The following is a 17,178-nucleotide window of genomic DNA, read 5'->3' on the forward strand; positions in this document are numbered from 1 at the left end:
ATTGCTGAACTTCAATACTTTGATAGCTGGACTTTGGTAGTCAGCCCTAGGAGGAGGATGCGGCCAACCTTGGGGGCTAGCTTTAGGAATGTAATTTAATGGTGTTTTTAGCAAGGCAGAGGGAATGAGGGAGAAAAGTAAGGCCTGCCAGAGCTATGTTTGCCATGTTTGGACTGGCTAGAGTCCCTTCAACATGAGTTCTAACTTTGTGATACATAGAAAGTTCTTCTCTGGTGAATTTGTATATGAAGGTAGTCATGCTAAGGCACACCACAGTGATGAGCTAGGGAGATATGGGTATAAGGAATTTGATCAAATGTCCAAGTAGAGGGTTTTGTTTTGTTTTGTTGGTTTTTCAAGACAGGTTTCTTGAAAAACCAGGGTTTCTCTGTAGTTTTAGAGCCCTGTCCTGGAACTAGCTCTGTAGACCAGGCTGGCCTCAAACTCACAGAGACCCGCCTGCCTCTGCCTCCCTAGTGCTGGAATTAAAGGTGTGCGCCACCACCACCCGGCATGTAAGTATAGTTCTAACCTATTTCAAATTAAGTTTGAATAAAATAGACAAAATATGGTGAGATTGGCATCTTAAATGATATAGTGGTTCTCTGTGTTCTTACATTTATTTGTAACCAAAGCATAAGCATTAATGTATGTACTATGATGCTTTGGTACTTGGCATGATTCTGGGTCAATAAAAACATTTGATTCTTCTAATTTACAGAGCTGTGTATATTTTATAAAAACATTTGGGGGGGGGTGTTCGTTCCTTGCCTTATACTTTCCAAACCCAAAGCCTTATACATAGTAGGCAATTGTGCTGCCACTGGGTTACATCTCCCAAGTCCAATGACCATATTATGCTATCATACTTTAAAACATAGATAGATGAGCCTGTGAGATGGCTCAGCAGATAAGGCACTTGTCACCAAGCTTGATGACTTGAGTTCAGTCCTCAGGACTCATGTGGTTGAAGAAAAGAATCAATTTCCAAAGTCTGTCCTCTGACATCCACTTGCACATTGTCGGGTTCATCACCCCTACCCTGACATCACACACACACACACACACACTCGGAGAGAGAGAAACAAATTAATAAGTAAATAGAAATAACAGATAGAAGAAAACAAGTCTAAGATAATTAAAACATCAGTGTTTTAAGTTGTGGTTTAGAAATATTCATTCTCTAGTTTTCTATAATCTCTTTATAAAAATTACTATAAGTAGTGTTTTATTATGATAGTAATGCACTACATTTGCTTCATGTGTTTCCTGTGTTAAATTTTTTGTTATTTATTTTCTTATGATTGTGTGGTTTATTGTAGCCTCGTGCTGTGGCAGGCTTTCGAGGGACAGTTCGTTATGCATCAATCAATGCTCATCGGAACAGGGTATGTATCTGTCTGATCCAGGGTTGTTATAACTGTGTGTTCCTAGCTTGCATCAGACTGATATCTTCATATTTTAGTTCAGAGATATGAAAAGTGCTTAGGAGCTGAGGGTCCCTTTTATAGCTGAATAGTCATTTTAATTTATTGTTTTGTGTAATGCTGATGGTTAAGGAATTCATGATACTAATTTATGGTAAGATGTATAGTGGATAACAGATATGGGCAGCTACAGAAAAAATGTAGTTGTATTTGTCAGAAAAGGCAAAAGCTAAGTATGTCTGTTGGGAATGTGTCTGTTTAATCATGTATTAGTGTTGAAAATTAAATATAGATGTTTGAAGAAATAAAATATCTGGATTCTTTTCTAAGAAATTATTTGTGGGTTGGGTCCAGCGTAATGGCTCAGCAGGTAAAGGTACTTAACCAGCTAGCCTGACAATCTGAGTGTGATCCTTGGAACCCACATAGTGGAAGAAGAGAACTAACTCTGGCAAGTTGTCTTCTGATCTCTATACATTTACCATAGCAAATGAGGACCCACACATGTACACACACATAGACATGCCAAACAAATGAAAAAAACAATATCTGAATATAGAGACTTTTTATAATATCTGACAGAATATAGAGACTTTTTATAATATCTGACAGAATATAGAGACTTTTATAATATCTGACAGAATATAGAGACTTTTATAATATCTGACAGAATATAGAGACTTTTTATAATATGTAATAACTTCTATACATCAAGCTGTTTGTTTTTGTAACAAAGAGCATGGAGATGTAGCTCAGTGGTAAAGCTCTCGACTAGCGTGGGAAGACCTGATTTAAACCCTACATTGCAACAAAAGCAATAAATAGCGTAAGCGAAAACAGCAATTTTCTTGATTGATTGATTGATTGATTGATTGATTGATTGATTGATTTGGTTTGGTTTTTCGAGACAGAGTTTTTCTGTAGCTTTGGAACCTGTCCTGGAACTAGCTCTTGTGGAGCAGGCTGCCCTCGACCTCACAGAGATACACCTGCCTCTGCCTCCTCAGTGCTGGGATTAAAGGCGTACGCCACCACCGCCCTGGCAATTTTCTTGTTTCTGACTAAAAGAAAAAAAAAACAGATTTTTAGAATTAATTACTTTTTGTTTTTCTATTTTGATTTATTTATTTTTTGAGACAGGGTTTCTCTGTGTAGCTTTGGAGCCTGACCTGGAACTCTCTCGATAGACCAGACTGACCTCGAACTCACAGAGATTGACCTGCCTTTCTGCCTCCAGAATGAGTTTCAGAATAATCATGGCTGTAACACAGAGATATCCTATATAAAAACAAACAAAAAAAAACAAAAAACAGAGTGTGTATGTATGAAAAAATTTTTTTCAGTGCTGGCAATAAAATTTAGGGTTTTTTTTTCCCTAGTAGTTAAGCAGACTACCATTGAGTTACAGTCTCATTAATTATCCTTACTTCTTTTTTTGTTTTGTTTTGTTTTTTCAAGACAGGGTTTCTCTATAGCTTTGGTGCCTGTCCTAGAACTAGCTCCTGTAGACCAGGCTGGCCTCGAACTCACAGAGATTCGCCTGCCTCTGCCTCCCGAGTGCTGCTATTAAGGGCATGCGCCACCAAGCCTGGCTATCTCTTATTCTTAAAGCGTTTCTTAGTTAGTAAATTATTAGTTGTATTTTCAACATTTGTGGATTTTAGAGGCTTATTTTATTTATTGGTTCATTTTTAGATAGGATTTCTTATGTCCCAGGCTGTCTTCACCCTCACTAAGTAGTAAGGATGGCCTTGACTTCCGATCCCTCTGTTTCTTCCTCCCAAGTCCTGGGATTACAGGCGTGCACTGCCGCACCCAGTGTTACTTGGTACTGGGTATCAGATCCAGGGTCATGTGCATGCTAGGCAATTACACTACTAACTGAGCTGTATCCTCAGCCCTGTGTTGTTTTGCTTTTTGGTGTTGGATGTTTTTTGTGGTGTTGAGAATATAACTCAGGGTCATTTTTTTTTTTTTTAAGATTTATTTATTTAGCTGGGCATTGATGGCAAGCGCCTTTAATCCCAGCACTTGGGAGGCAGTGACAGGCAGATCTCTGTGTTCAAGGCCAACCTGGTCTACAGAGTGAGTGTCAAGACAAGTTCCAAAGCTACACAGAGAAATCCGGTCTCAAAAAGGAAAAAGAAAAAGACTTATTTATTATGTATACAGTGTTCTGCCTGCAGGTCAGAAGAGGGCACCAGACCTCATTACAAATAGTTGTGAGCCACCATGTGGTTGCTGGGAATTGAACTCAGGACCAGTGCTCTTAACTGCTAAGCCATCGCTCCAGCCCATAACCCAGGGTCTTTCACACATGCAGTGAATTACTCTACTGTTGAACTACATCTCCAAATAGTGTATTATTTATATCAAAATATTTCTTGTATATATATTCTTCATATGGATTGATATGTAACTTGATATGTAGATGTTTATCAGATGATGGGAAATTAATGGGTGGACTTTAAAAAATGTAATGCTCTCAGAAGAATTGGTAATGTCACATGACCGAATTTTCTTATTTCTCAAGGAAATGGGAAGACATGACGACCTTTGGTCTCTATTCTACATGCTGGTAGAGTTTGTGGTTGGCCAGCTGCCTTGGAGAAAAATAAAGGACAAGGTAATCTGGAATTGTAATGTCTGTTTTGGTAGGGAAAAGAATAAAAATTTCTTCTCTTCAAGCTGGGCGGTGGTGACACACAGTTTAATCCCAGCACTTGGGAGGCAGAAGCAGGTGGATCTCTCTGAGTTTTAGGCCAGCCTGGTCTACAGAGTGAGTTCCAGGACAGTCAGGACTACACAAAGAAACTCAGTCTTGAAAAACAACAAAACAAACTAAAAATTCTCAGTAATCATTTTTGTTGAAAATATACTTAGTATAAGATCTTTGTGTGCTGAGTTATCATATAGAATAGATGTGCACGTCATTCAGTGGCACAGTGCATCCCGAGCACTTGTAAGTCCCTGGACTCAACTCCTAGCACTACAAACGATAGTGGAAAAAAAACAAAACGAAAAAAATCCATAATCCCTCTCATGAGTGTATAATTTTTGTATTTGAGTATCAGTTTAGTTGTAAACTCTATTTCAAATTTTTTTTAATATTTTATGGTTTATTTAACTTTATTTTTTATGTGCATTGGTACAAAGGTGTTATATCCCCTGCAACTGGATCTTCAGACAGTTGTGAGCTGCCATGTGGGTGCTGGGAATTGAACCCGGGTCCTCTGGAAGAGCAGTCAGTACTCTTAACCACTAAGCCATTTCTCCAGCCCCTCTATTTCAAATTTTTAAAGAAGAAAATTCACAGGGCAGGAGAGGTGGCTCAGAGGTTAAGAGCACTGGCTGCTCTTCCAGAGGTCCTGAGTTCAATTCCCAGCAACCACATGGTGGCTCACAACCATCTATGAGATCTGGTGCCCTCTTCTGGTAGGCAGGCATACATGCAGACAGAACATTGTATTCATAAAAATAAATTAACTTAAAAAAAAAAAGAAAATCCACTTGTATATGAAACTTAAAATCTATAAGCAGTTTTACTGCATCACAATATGTCTTTTCCTCTCTGTGGGCTGTTATTAGATAATTAATATTATTTTTTTTCTGGGTCTACTGAGAATAGATACATTCTATAAGAACAACATTTCTCTGATGTGAAGTTTACCTTTTAGTTGTCAATTATCAGATTATTTTGTTTGGAAAATAAATGCTATGCTGGTAAAGGAAAGTAACCCATTAAAGGAACCTAGTTCCCTGGTGCAGATTCCACATCACTCTGTTAGCTCTACATTATACAGTCTTCCCTTTCCACTCGAAAGCACTGTGTGTAAGCCATTAGTGAGCACTTACTCATTTTGTACTTTAAACCACTTTTATTCCACAGCCTGGTACATTCCCTTGAAATTGCTGGCTGTGTGCTTGTAATCATAGCTTTCAAGAGATGTTGACTTTGGTTCCTGTTCTCTCTCTTCCAGGAGCAAGTAGGTTCCATTAAGGAGAGGTACGACCATCGGCTCATGCTGAAGCACCTCCCTCCCGAATTCAGCACCTTTCTTGATCATATTTCCTCTTTGGATTATTTTACAAAACCGGACTACCAGGTAACCATCTTTGTGAGTTCTGTATGTTGATTTTCCTTTCTTTTAGGCTTTACATTTACTTTTATAGATTTAAGAATGTCAGAATTATCTCTGTGAGTTCAAGGCCAGCCTGGTCTACAAGAGCTAGTTCCAAGTCTATATTCCTATTAGTTTTATTTGTTTGTTTTTGTTTTTTCAAGGCAGGGTTTCTCTAACAGCCCTGGCTGTCCTAGAACTCACTCTGTAGACCAGGCTGGTCTAGAACTTAGCGATCCACCTCCCTTGAGTGCTGGGATTAAAAGCGTGCACCACCACCTATTAGTTTTTAAACCGTAGAGAAACTAGATTTTCTATCTCTCATACAGGTGTAAATGGTTGCTTTTTACCATATTGTTTGAGGCAGGGGTCCTTAGTTGAACTAACCGATAAAGCTAGTTTAGTTAGCCAGTTTGTCCCACCCCCTAGCACTGGAATCACTGAAGGGCCATTTGCATGCGGGATCTGAGCTTCCTAGTCCTCACACCTGTATGGCAAGCCCTCTAACCACTGAGCCATCTCCCTGGATGAATTTCTTTTAAGTCTTTTTTTTTTTTTTTAAATATGGAACACTTCACGAATTTACATGTCATATTTGTGCAGGGATCATGCTAATCTTCTGTTTTGTTCCAATTTTAGTACATGTGCTACCAAAGCAAGCACACATTTTTTTTTTTATTTAAAATTTTCACCTCCTCCCCTCCTCCTATTTCCCTCCCACTCTCCCCACTCCACCTCCCCCTCACTCTCCAGTCCTAAGAGAAGTTAGGGTGCCCTGCCTTGTGAGAAGTCCATCCTAGGAAGGTGAGCATCCAAACAGACTAGGCTCCCAAAAAGCCAGTACATGCAGTGGAATCAAAGTCCGGTGTCATTATCATTGGCTTCTCAGTCCGCCCTCATTGTCAGCCACATTCAGAGAGTCTGGTTTGATCACATGCTCAATCAGACCCAGTTCAGCTGGCCTTGGTGAGCTCCCATTAGATCAGTCCCACTGTCTCCATGGGTGGACGCACCCCTCGCGGTCCTGACTTCCTTGCTCATGTTCTCCCTCCTTTTGCTCTTTGTCTGGGCTTTGGGAGCTCAGTCCAGTGCTCCAATGTGGTCTCTGTCTCTATCTCCATCCCTCACCAGATGAAGGTTCTATGGTGATATGCAAGATATTCATCAGTGTGTCTATAGGAGAAGGCCAGTTCAGGCACCCTCTCCTCTGCTGCCCACGGACCTAGTTGGGGAAATCCCCTTGGACACCTGGGTACCCCTCTAGAGCCAAGACTCTAGCCAACCCTAAAATGGCTCCCTTAGTTAAGACACCCTTCCTCCATCTCAATTATTCCATTCCCCCAAACTCTCCCCAATCCTCCCCTTCTCCCTTCTCTCTCCCCATCTCCCCTTCCCCCCAACCCACCCTCACCCCCTGCTCCCAACTTTTTGCCTAGCGATCTTGTCTACTTCCAATATCCAGGAGGATAACTATATGTATTTCTTTGGGTTCACCTTCTTATTTAGCTTCTGTAGGATCACAAACTATAGGCTCAATGTCCTTTGTTTATGGCTAGAATCCACTTATAAGTGAGTACATACCATATTCCTCTTTTTGGGTCTGGGTTATCTCACTCAGTAAAGTGTTTTCTATTTCCATCCATTTGCATGCAAAATTCAAGATGTCATTGTTTTTTACCGCTGAGTAGTGTGTATATGTGCCGCACCTTCTTCATTCATTCTTCTATTGAGGGGCACCTAGGTTGTTTCCAGGTTCTGGCTATTACAAAATAGTGCTGCTATGAACATAGTTGAACAAATGCTTTTGTAGTATGATTGGGCATTTTTTGGATATATTCCCAAGAGTGGAATTGCTGGATCCTGAGGTAGGTTGACTCCTGGTTTCCTGAGAAACCGCCACACTGATTTCCAAAGTGGTTGCACAAGTTTGCATTCCCACCAACAATGGATGAGTGTACCCCTTACTCCACAACCTCTCCAGCAAAGGCTATCATTGGTGTTTTTGATTTTAGCTATTCTGACAGGTGTAAGATGGTATCTCAAAGTTGTTTTGATTTGCATTTCCCTGATCGCTAAGGAGGTTGAGCATGACCTTAAGTGTCTTTTGGCCATTTAAACTTCTTCTGTTGAGAATTCTCTGTTCAATTTAGTACCCCAATTTTAATTGGGTTAATGGGAGTTTTAATGTCTAGTTTCTTGAGTTCTTTATATATTTTAGAGATCAGACCTTTGTCTGATGCGGGGTTGGTGAAGATCTCCCATTCAGTAGGTTGCCTTTTTGTCTTAATGACAGTGTCCTTTGCATTACATAAGCTTCTCAATTTCAGGAGGTCCCGTTTATTCATTGTTGCACTTATTGTCTGTGCTACTGGGGTTATATGTAGGAAGTGGTCTCCTGTGCCCATGTGTTGCAGACTACTTCCCACTTTCTCTTCTATCAGGTTCAGTGTGGTCAGATTTATATTGAGATCTTTAATCCATTTGGACTTGAGTTTTGTGCATGGTGATAGATATGGATCTATTTTCATTCTTCTACAGGTTGATATCCAGTTATGCCAGCACCATTTGTTAAAGATGCTTTCTTTCTTCCATTGTATAATTTTAGCTCCTTTGTAGAAAATCAGGTGTTCATAGGTTTGTGGGTTAATATCCGGATTTTTGATTCGATTCCATTGGTCAACATCTCTGTTTTTATGCCAATACCAAGCTGTTTTCATTACTGTAGCTCTGTAATAGAATTTGAAGTCAGGGATGGTAATGCCTCCGGAAGTACTTTTATTGTATAGGATTGTTCTGGCTATCCTGGGTTTTTTGTTTTTCCATATAAAGTTGATTATTGTTCTCTCAAGGTCTGTGAAGAATTTTGTTGGGAATTTTTTTTTTTTTTTTTTTTTTTTTTTTGGTTTTTCAAGACAGGGTTTCTCTGTGGTTTTGGAGCCTGTCCTGGAACTAGCTCTTGTAGACCAGGCTGGTCTCGAACTCATAGAGATCCGCCTGCCTCTGCCTCCCGAGTGCTGGGATTAAAGGTGTGCGCCACCACCGCCCGGCTTTTGTTGGGATTTTGATGGGGATTGCATTGAATCTATAGATTGCTTTTGGTAGAATTGCCATTTTTACTATGTTAATCCTCCCAATCCAAGAGCATGGGAGATCCTTCCATTTTCTGGTATCCTCTTCAATTTCTTTCTTCAAAGACTTAAAGTTCTTGTCAAATAGATCTTTCACTTCCTTGGTTAGAGTTACCCCAAGATATTTTATGCTATTTGTGGCTATCGTGAAAGGTGATGCTTCTCTGATTTCCCTCTCTGCTTCTTTGTCCTTTGTGTGTAGGAGGGCAACTGATTTTTTGGAATTGATCTTGTATTCTGCCACATTACTAAAGGTGTTTATCAGCTGTAGGAGTTCTTTGGTAGAGTTTTTGGGGTCACTTATGTACACTATCATATCATTTGCAAATAACGAAAGTTTGACTTCTTTCTTTCCAATTCAAATCCCCTTGATCTCCTTATGTTGTCTTATTGCTATTGCTAGAACTTCAAGCACTATATTGAAGAAGTATGGAGAGAGTGGACAGCCTTGTCTTGTTCCTGATTTTAGTGGAATGGCTTTGAGTTTCTCTCCATTTAATTTGATGTTAGCTGTCGGCTTGCTGTATATAGCTTTTACTATATTTAGGTAAGAACCTTGTATCCCTAATCTCTCCAAGACCTTTATCATAAAGGGGTGTTGAATTTTGTCAAATGCTTTTTCAGCATCTAATGAAATGATCATATGGTTTTTTTCTTTCAGTTTATTTATATGGTGGATTACATTGATAGATTTGCGTATGTTGAGCCAGCCCTACATCTCTGGGATGAAGCCGACTTGATCATAATGTATAATTTTTTTGATGTGTTCTTGGATTCGGTTTGCGAGTATTGAGAATTTTTGTGTCGATGTTCATGAGTGGAAGGACAGTCTTCTTCGTAGCCAGGAGGATAGAGATAATGACGGCCTTGACTTGAGTGGGTAGTGGAGAGGAACGCACCATTTCTGTCTGCTCCTCTAGCCTTTCTCCTTTCCTTGTCATTGTTCTTGTAGGGTTGGGCTCTATTGGTCTTCCCGATGTGGTCAGATAGGGCTCCCAGCCGTTACCCCAGGATGTCCTCCCTGGAATGTCTGTGTGTCCTGACATTACTTATCCTGCTCATGTTCAGTTGATCACTCAGCCCAGATGTTAACTACAGTCTCTTCCATTTCCTACTATAGGAGTAATATTTTTTTTTTCAAGACAGGGTTTCTCTGTAGCTTTGGAGCCTGTCCTAGCACTAGCTCTGTGGACCAGGCTGGCTGGAAACTCACATAGATTCCCCTGCCTCTGCCTGTGCCTCTCCCAAGTGCTAGTATTGAAGGTATGTGCCATCGTGCCCAGCTTGAGCTCAACTTTGAAAGGCAGTACTTTGTTTTGTTACCTTACCAGATATGCTCCGGAGAGCCATGGGCATGTTTCTCAGTTCATGCAAGAAGTTAAAACAGTAATGATAGGAAAATACATTCTTGGTGTTGAACAAAGAAATATATGAACCAAATGGAAGTAACCCATAGTTTCTTTTTGCAAACAGGGTATGCCATGACCCAAACCAGGCTAGCAAGATGGCCTCTGTCTTTAATTCGAAACTAATATAAGGGGGTGGTTGACTACTTTTCATTGGTTGAGGTTCGGCATCACCATTTACTCCTGATTGGCTAATTTGGAAAGCAGCCCATAAGACATAGAGGAAAGGAGGAATGGGCCATTATGTTATGGGAATGCAGCAGGGTCTTTGGGTAAGCAGAAGTTTTACCAGTAGGGGAGATTAAAATATTTGAATTCTTAGCATGATGCATTAGTTCATTCCTTTAATCCCAACACTTGAGAGCAGAGGCAGGTGAATCTTTGTGGATTGAGAATCAGCCTTGCCTACATATCACGTTCTGGGCAATCCAGGACTGCGCAATGAGAAACTGTCTCAATAAACAAAAGCAAAACAACAACAAAAATTTTGAATTTCTTTTAAAGTTTTACAGGGTGGGGAAAGATTGTGGAATATTGGTCCTTGGCAGCCTAGCCTCCTTTGATAGAGGGAAAAAGTTTATTATTCCTCCTTTTTATTATAATTTTCATTTTTCCCCTTAAAACTCAGCCAGCACATGCTGACTTTGTAAAGACTCTCTAAAGTGACCAAGAGAGTGTTTGGTGAATATGGTCTCTGAGCTTCTGAAGGTGATGCTGCCTTCCTAAGGGTAGTCCCTTGGCCAGGCAGTCGACCTAGCCCAAATGGAATATTAGGTTCCACGCAGGCTAGGACTTTATTCTCTTAATCAGAAGTTTTTGCTTAACAAGCTTCTACTTCAACATTCTCTTGTTCTGAGAAGGTTTTCCTAGAATCATTTAGAAACCAGATCAAAGATCAGAGTCCCTTTTGGTGTCCTTGGTCTCTGGCAAAGATGAGGCTGCCAAGAAATGCAGGAACATTTCTGGCTTTTTATCCAAGAGAAAACCAGGTTAGTTTTTTAAAATTTTTTGCCATTAAAATTGTATCTCTTATTTTCACAACACCGCCTCCACACACACACACAGTAATCCTAGCTGCTACTGTAGTATTGGAGCAGTGTCTGATCTGGCTTCTTCCAGCTGTGTGGGAGTTTGGGTATAGCAGTCAGGGACTCCTCCACTGGATCTGTCTAAAGGACCCCAAGAGCACATCAGTAGTCCCCACTTCACACAACAGTTCCCTGTGAGGGGAAGAAAGTCCTTGACTGAGGCCTGGAGGGAGAGGTGTGGAAGTGGTTTGGCAACCAAGAAGAAGCCTGAACAGAGGATATTTTTGAACTTTCAAATCAAAGTCCATTAGAATCTCTTGATGGGCTTACAAAATGATCTTTTGATTGGTGTCTCTTGTTTTTCCTTGGGACTCCAAGGCTAGTCTGTAGAGCACTGCACCCAGGATCTGCTTTCAGCCATTTTGGTAGTTGTTGGAGTGGCTAGAATCACTGTGAAGTCCCTTCCAGACTGCTTCTAGAAAGAGAAAAGAAAAAGAAATCTAGCCATTGTCTTAATTTTCTGATTAAAATAAAAGTGGGCTTGTCTCTCTAGGCTGTAAGTAGGTGCAGCAGTGAGCCAGGGTCTGAAGTTTTCTATCTGAGCAACAATTTTTTGTCAAAGAGAAAATCACTAATGAAATATAGTTGTCAAAATAGCATCTCTTGTGGTTTGCACCTTGTGTCTGGGACTGTTGGGGAAACACAACAGTCATTTAGCCTCAGTCACACTGTCATCTGGGCTGGGAAGACCCCGCGGGGGCCTTCTCCTTTCTGCTTTCTTTCCATCTTAATCTTCATGCATAAGTCCTGCTACACTAAAAATTTGCCAGTTTCCTTCCTTCCTTCCTTCCTTCCTTCCTTCCTTCCTTCCTTCCTTCCTTCCTTTTTTTTTTTTTTGTTTATTTTTTTATTTTTTTTAAAGGCATGGCTTTTTCTTTTTCTTCTGTCTTTCTTTCATATACTGTCCAGAGCCTAATTATGCTTTTTCCTGTTGCTCTGGGCTTCCTGACCACCTCGAAAGCTTTTCTCCCAGGCATGTGTCCAACCCTCTCCTCCACCTCCTGTAGGCTGTCGCCGAGGTTTGCCGCTCGCTTGTCATGTTTTCCTCCTCTTACTCCTCCTCCTTCCTCCTTCTCCTTCCTCCTCCTTCTTCTTCTAAGACAGGGTTTCTCTGTAGCTTTTGGTTCCTGTCCTGGAACTAGCTCTTATAGACCAGGTTGACCTCGAACTCACAGAGGTCCGCCTGCCTCTGCCTCCCGAGTGTTGGGAGTAAAGGTGCGCACTGCTACTGCCTGGCATGAGTCCATTTTTTTTTCTTTTTTCTGTTTTTTTTTTTTTTTTTTTTTAGTTTTTCGAGACCAAAACTTGTTCTTAATTACAAATACAATCCTTAACTTACAAGGACTTAGCATAGGACAGAAAGGAATCCACTCTAACTGCAGACAGAGCCCTTAACCTGCTGTGCTCTCACATCCTGTTTTAGTCTCACATCAATCACTAATTAAGAAAATGCTCTCTGCCAGGTGGTGGTGGCATACACCTTTTTAAAAGACTTATGTATACAGTGTTCTTCCTGCATGTATGCCTTCAGGCCAGAAGAGAGCACCAGATCTCATTACTGATGGTTGTGAGCCACCATGTGGTTGCTAGGAATTGAACTCAGGACCTCTGGAAGAGCAGTCAGTGCTCTTAACCTCTGAGCCATCTCTCCAGCCCTGTTTGTTTGTTTGTTTTTTAAGACAGTTTCTCTGTAACTTTGGTGCCTGTCCTGGAACGCATTCTGTAGACCAGACTGGCCTCAAACTCACAGATTTGCCTGCCTCTGCCTCATGAGTGCATAGATTTAAAGGTGTACGCCACCATCACCTGGCCCATTTTTTCATTCTTCTAACATTTTCTTCTATTTACTGACTTTCTTTCTTATACCATGAATCATAAAAACTAACAAATTTCCCATCTGTTGTGAGAATTTTCTCCATGGGAAAAGACTAAGCAATGCTATTGACAAGTCAGAACTCAGTTTCCCCAGAGTTCAACCCGAGGGACCAGTGAATTTACTTTATTGGGCTTGCTTACAGCACATGAATGAGGAGTTACAGAAGTGTGGGTGGCCTGAGAGCACCTAGACTGGAAAGAAAGTGTCCAGTCCATATGGACACTGCCTCCTCTTTCTCCCTAGTTTTCCTCAGTGTATCTGTCCTAGCTCTTCCCCTCAAGACCTCATACAGCCAGGACAGATTTGCATACAACTAGCTGGGAGTTACAACAACATAACAGTAATTCTGGGATATTGTCCAGAATTATATTGGATATTCTTCTGTGAAGGATCTTCAACAGTCAACAATCCCAGCTATGAGCATTTCTAAGGAGACATTGCTAGTGTTGTTAAGATGCCAGCTCTCTGGCTTAGAGGCTAGTGCTATGGAATACGAACTTAATAAAAGAGAGCTATATCCAAGCTAGTGCTGTGCCCTATGATAAAGGCCACATCCAAGCTGCATGTTGTGCCCTCTGGTGAGGACACAGGTATTCCAGCACCTTTGTGAGTTACATCCATCTGTAACTCTAGTTTCAGGGCATCTCATGCTCTTTTCTGGCCTCCTTGGGTACCAGGCACACATGGTATACGTACATAAATGCAGGCAATTTCTAATACACATAAAATTTAAAATAAAGAAAAACTTAAAAAATTAAAAACAAAACCTTGAAAACAGCTAATGCTGTGTATCCTTTTAATTTTAATTGTTTCCTCTGTCTTGTTGGATCTGTTCACCAGAGTGCAATACAAGTTTTGGGTTTTGCTCCCATATAGCCAAAATACCCCAAATATCAAAGAAGGAAAATTGTGTGCATTTCTTTACATCTTTCACCTACTTTTGTGTCACTGAAGTGAGGCACTTTCTTTTGCTTTGAATGATCTTTGAGTCAGTCAAGTCACTATTGTATTCTCTGGGGGTAAGTGCTTTATTGAGCCACTAGTTTGCATTTATTCAATTAGAATTCAGAAATTGCCTAGTGGTGCTGGCGCATACCTTTAATCCCAGCACTTGGGAGGCAGAGGCAGGTGGATTTCTGTGAGTTCGAGGCCCGCCTAGTCTACAAGAGCTAGTTCCAGGCTAGGCTCTAAAACTACAGTGGAACCTTATCTTGAAAAACCAAAAAAAAAAAAAAAAAAAAAAAAAGAACCTCAGTAAAGGTGAAGTTCAATATATCATACTACAAATAATTCCTGTCCATTTTCTTTCAAATGCAAATTAAATTTTCGTGTGGAGATAAATGACACTGTTATTGACTGGATTTGTGCTAAAGAGAAATATTAATCCACTGAGTCTGTGTCTAGCCGTGGCTGTAGAGTAGCATCAGACATCTTTGTGGGTTAGATGTGGGTAGGTATTGAGCCAAATTCTTTAGAAAATACATTTTAGTTAAAGTCATTGTTATTAAAAAATATTAGACCGGACAGTGGTGGCACACGCCTTTAGTCCCAACACTCAGGAGGCAGAGGCAGGTGGATCTCTTTGATTTTGAGGCCAGCCTAAGCTACAGAGCGAGTTCCAGTCTCCAAAGCTACAGAGAATCCTGTCTCAAAAAAAAAAACCACCACCACCACCAACAACAACAAAATAACCCTGTCAAAAACAACAACAAAGAAAACCATATGTAAACATTTAGAAGTTACAGAGACAGATTCAGTGCAATGCCCATCAAAATCCCGGCAAAATTCTTCAAAGACCTTGAAAGAACGGTATTCAAGTTCATTTGGAAAAGCAAAAAACCCAGGATAGCCAAAACAATCCTGGGCAATAAAAGAACTTCTGGAGGCATCACAATCCCTGACTTCAAACTCTACTACAGAGCTACAGTACTGAAAACAGCCTGGTACTGGCATAAGAACAGACAGGAGGACCAGTGGAACCAAATAGAAGACCCGGATATCAATCCACACATCTTCGAAACCTAATCTTTGATAAAGAAGCAAAAAAATATCAAATGGAAAAAAGAAAGCATACTTAACAAGTGGTGCTGGCATAACTGGATATCAACATGTAGAAGAATGAAAATAGACCCATATCTTTCACCATGCACAAAACTCAAGTCCAAATGGATCAGAGACCTCAACATAAAGCCAGCCACACTGAACCTCATAGAAGAGAAAGTGGGAAGTACACTTGAATGCATTGGCACAGGGAACCACTTCCTAAATAGAACCTCAGCAGCACAGACAGTGAGAGAAGCAATAAATAAATGGGACCTCCTGAAACTGAAAAGCTTCTGTAAAGCAAAGGACATGGTCAACAAGACAAAACGACAGCCTACAGAATGGGAAAATACCTTCACTAACCCCACATCAGACAGAGGTCTGATCTCCAAAATATACAAAGAACTCAAGAAATTGGACACCAAAAGAACAAATAATCCAATAAAAAAACAATGGAGTATAGACCTAAACAGAGAACTCTCAACAGAGGAATCTAAAATGGCTGAAAGACACTTAAGGAAATGTTCAACATCCTTAGTCATCAGAGAAATGCAAATCAAAACAACTCTGAGATTCCATCTCACACCTGTAAGAATGGCCAAGATCAAAAACCCTGATGACAACTTATGCTGGAGAGGTTGTGGGGAAAAGGGAACACTTCTGCATTGCTGGTAGAAATGCAAGCTAGTATAACCCCTTTGGATGTCAGTGTGGCGATTTCTCAGAAAATTAGGAAACAACCTTCCTCAAGACCCAATAATACCACTTTTGGGTATATATCCAAAGGATGCTCAATCGTGCCACAAGGACATGTGCTCAACTATGTTTATAGCAGCTTTGTTTGTTATAGCCAGAACCTGGAAACAACCTAAATGCCCCTCAACCAAAGAATGAATAAGGAAAATGTAGTACATTTACACAATGAAGTACTACACAGCAGAAAAAAATAACGACAGCTTGAATTTTGCAGGAAAATGGATGGAGCTAGAAAACATTATTTTGAGTGATGTACTCACTAATAGGTGGTTTTTAAACATAAAGAAAAGAAAGCCAGCCTACAAACCACAATCCCAGAGAACTTAGTCAACAATGCAGACACTAAGAGAGACTTACATAGATCTGATCTCATGAGAAGTAGAAAGTAGAAAAAGACAAGATCTCCTGAGTAAATTAGGAGCATGGGGACCTTGGGGGAGGAGAGGCAGGGAGGGGAGCAGAGAAAAATGTAGAGCTCAATAAATATCAGCAAAATTAAAAGAAAAATGTCCTCTTTACAAATAAATAAATAACCAAATAAGTGGTTAACCTAAATATATATGGCTATATATAATCACATTCCATACTTCCTTTTACCAGGCTATCTGAGAGTAGGTTATAAATAAAAGACTGTATTATATATCTTCTATAAACAAAATGTTTCATACAACTATATACTGGTACCAAAATCAAAATTAGTTAATTAATGATCATTCATTTCCTTTTTTTTTTTTTTGGTTTTTCGAGACAGGGTTTCTCTGTGGTTTTGGAGCCTATCCTGGAACTAGCTCTTGTAGACCAGGCTGGTCTCGAACTCACAGATGATCATTCATTTCTTATTGTCATCCACACAGTCCCAGTTTCTTTCCTTCTTTAAACCATAAATTTTGAAGGAATCATATCATAAATCTTTTTTGTGGGTCTGGTATGCTTTCTGCTATAGAAGAATGTTAAGTATATTACTGTTGGCTCACTGTAGTTTTTTTCTTTGTGGTTTAGCTTCTTACTTCCGTGTTTGACAATAGCATCAAGACCTTTGGAGTAATTGAGAGTGACCCTTTTGACTGGGAGAAGAGTGGAACTGATGGCTCCCTAACTACCACCACCACCTCTGCCACCCCTCAGTTGCACACCCGCTTGACCCCTGCTGCAATTGGGTATGTCCTACACAGCTCAGTGAGTGGTGCCATTTCTGAATGCAGGTGTTCCCGTTAGTCCATACTGAACCCCTCACATTGTGAAGTGCTCAGACATGTGGGAAAGCCTTGAGCATTTCTTTGAGTTATCTTTTTCATACTTAGGCTTCTGGAATTGATTAATTTAGAAAATACTA

The 17,178-nt window shown here is 40.3% G+C and overlaps 1 protein-coding gene and 1 non-coding gene across 3 annotated transcripts in view; one reads left to right on the plus strand and one right to left on the minus strand.

Moving 5' to 3' along the window:
• Ttbk2 (tau tubulin kinase 2) overlaps window positions 1-17,178 on the plus strand; it is a 117,754-nt gene that overhangs the window by 70,323 nt on the left and 30,253 nt on the right. For both annotated transcript variants that reach the window (XM_057780314.1, XM_057780315.1), the window contains 4 exons: window positions 1,323-1,388; window positions 3,961-4,053; window positions 5,408-5,533; window positions 16,845-17,002. In XM_057780314.1, coding sequence (XP_057636297.1) covers window positions 1,323-1,388; window positions 3,961-4,053; window positions 5,408-5,533; window positions 16,845-17,002 — 443 coding nt within the window. The remainder of the gene's footprint in view (window positions 1-1,322; window positions 1,389-3,960; window positions 4,054-5,407; window positions 5,534-16,844; window positions 17,003-17,178) is intronic.
• On the minus strand, window positions 6,107-6,211 carry LOC130882139 (U6 spliceosomal RNA). The gene has a single exon (XR_009057777.1). It is a non-coding gene; the product is annotated as a U6 spliceosomal RNA (small nuclear RNA).

Source organism: Chionomys nivalis, chromosome 9 (assembly GCF_950005125.1).
Source record: "Chionomys nivalis chromosome 9, mChiNiv1.1, whole genome shotgun sequence".
NCBI classification, from domain to species: Eukaryota; Metazoa; Chordata; class Mammalia; order Rodentia; family Cricetidae; genus Chionomys; species Chionomys nivalis.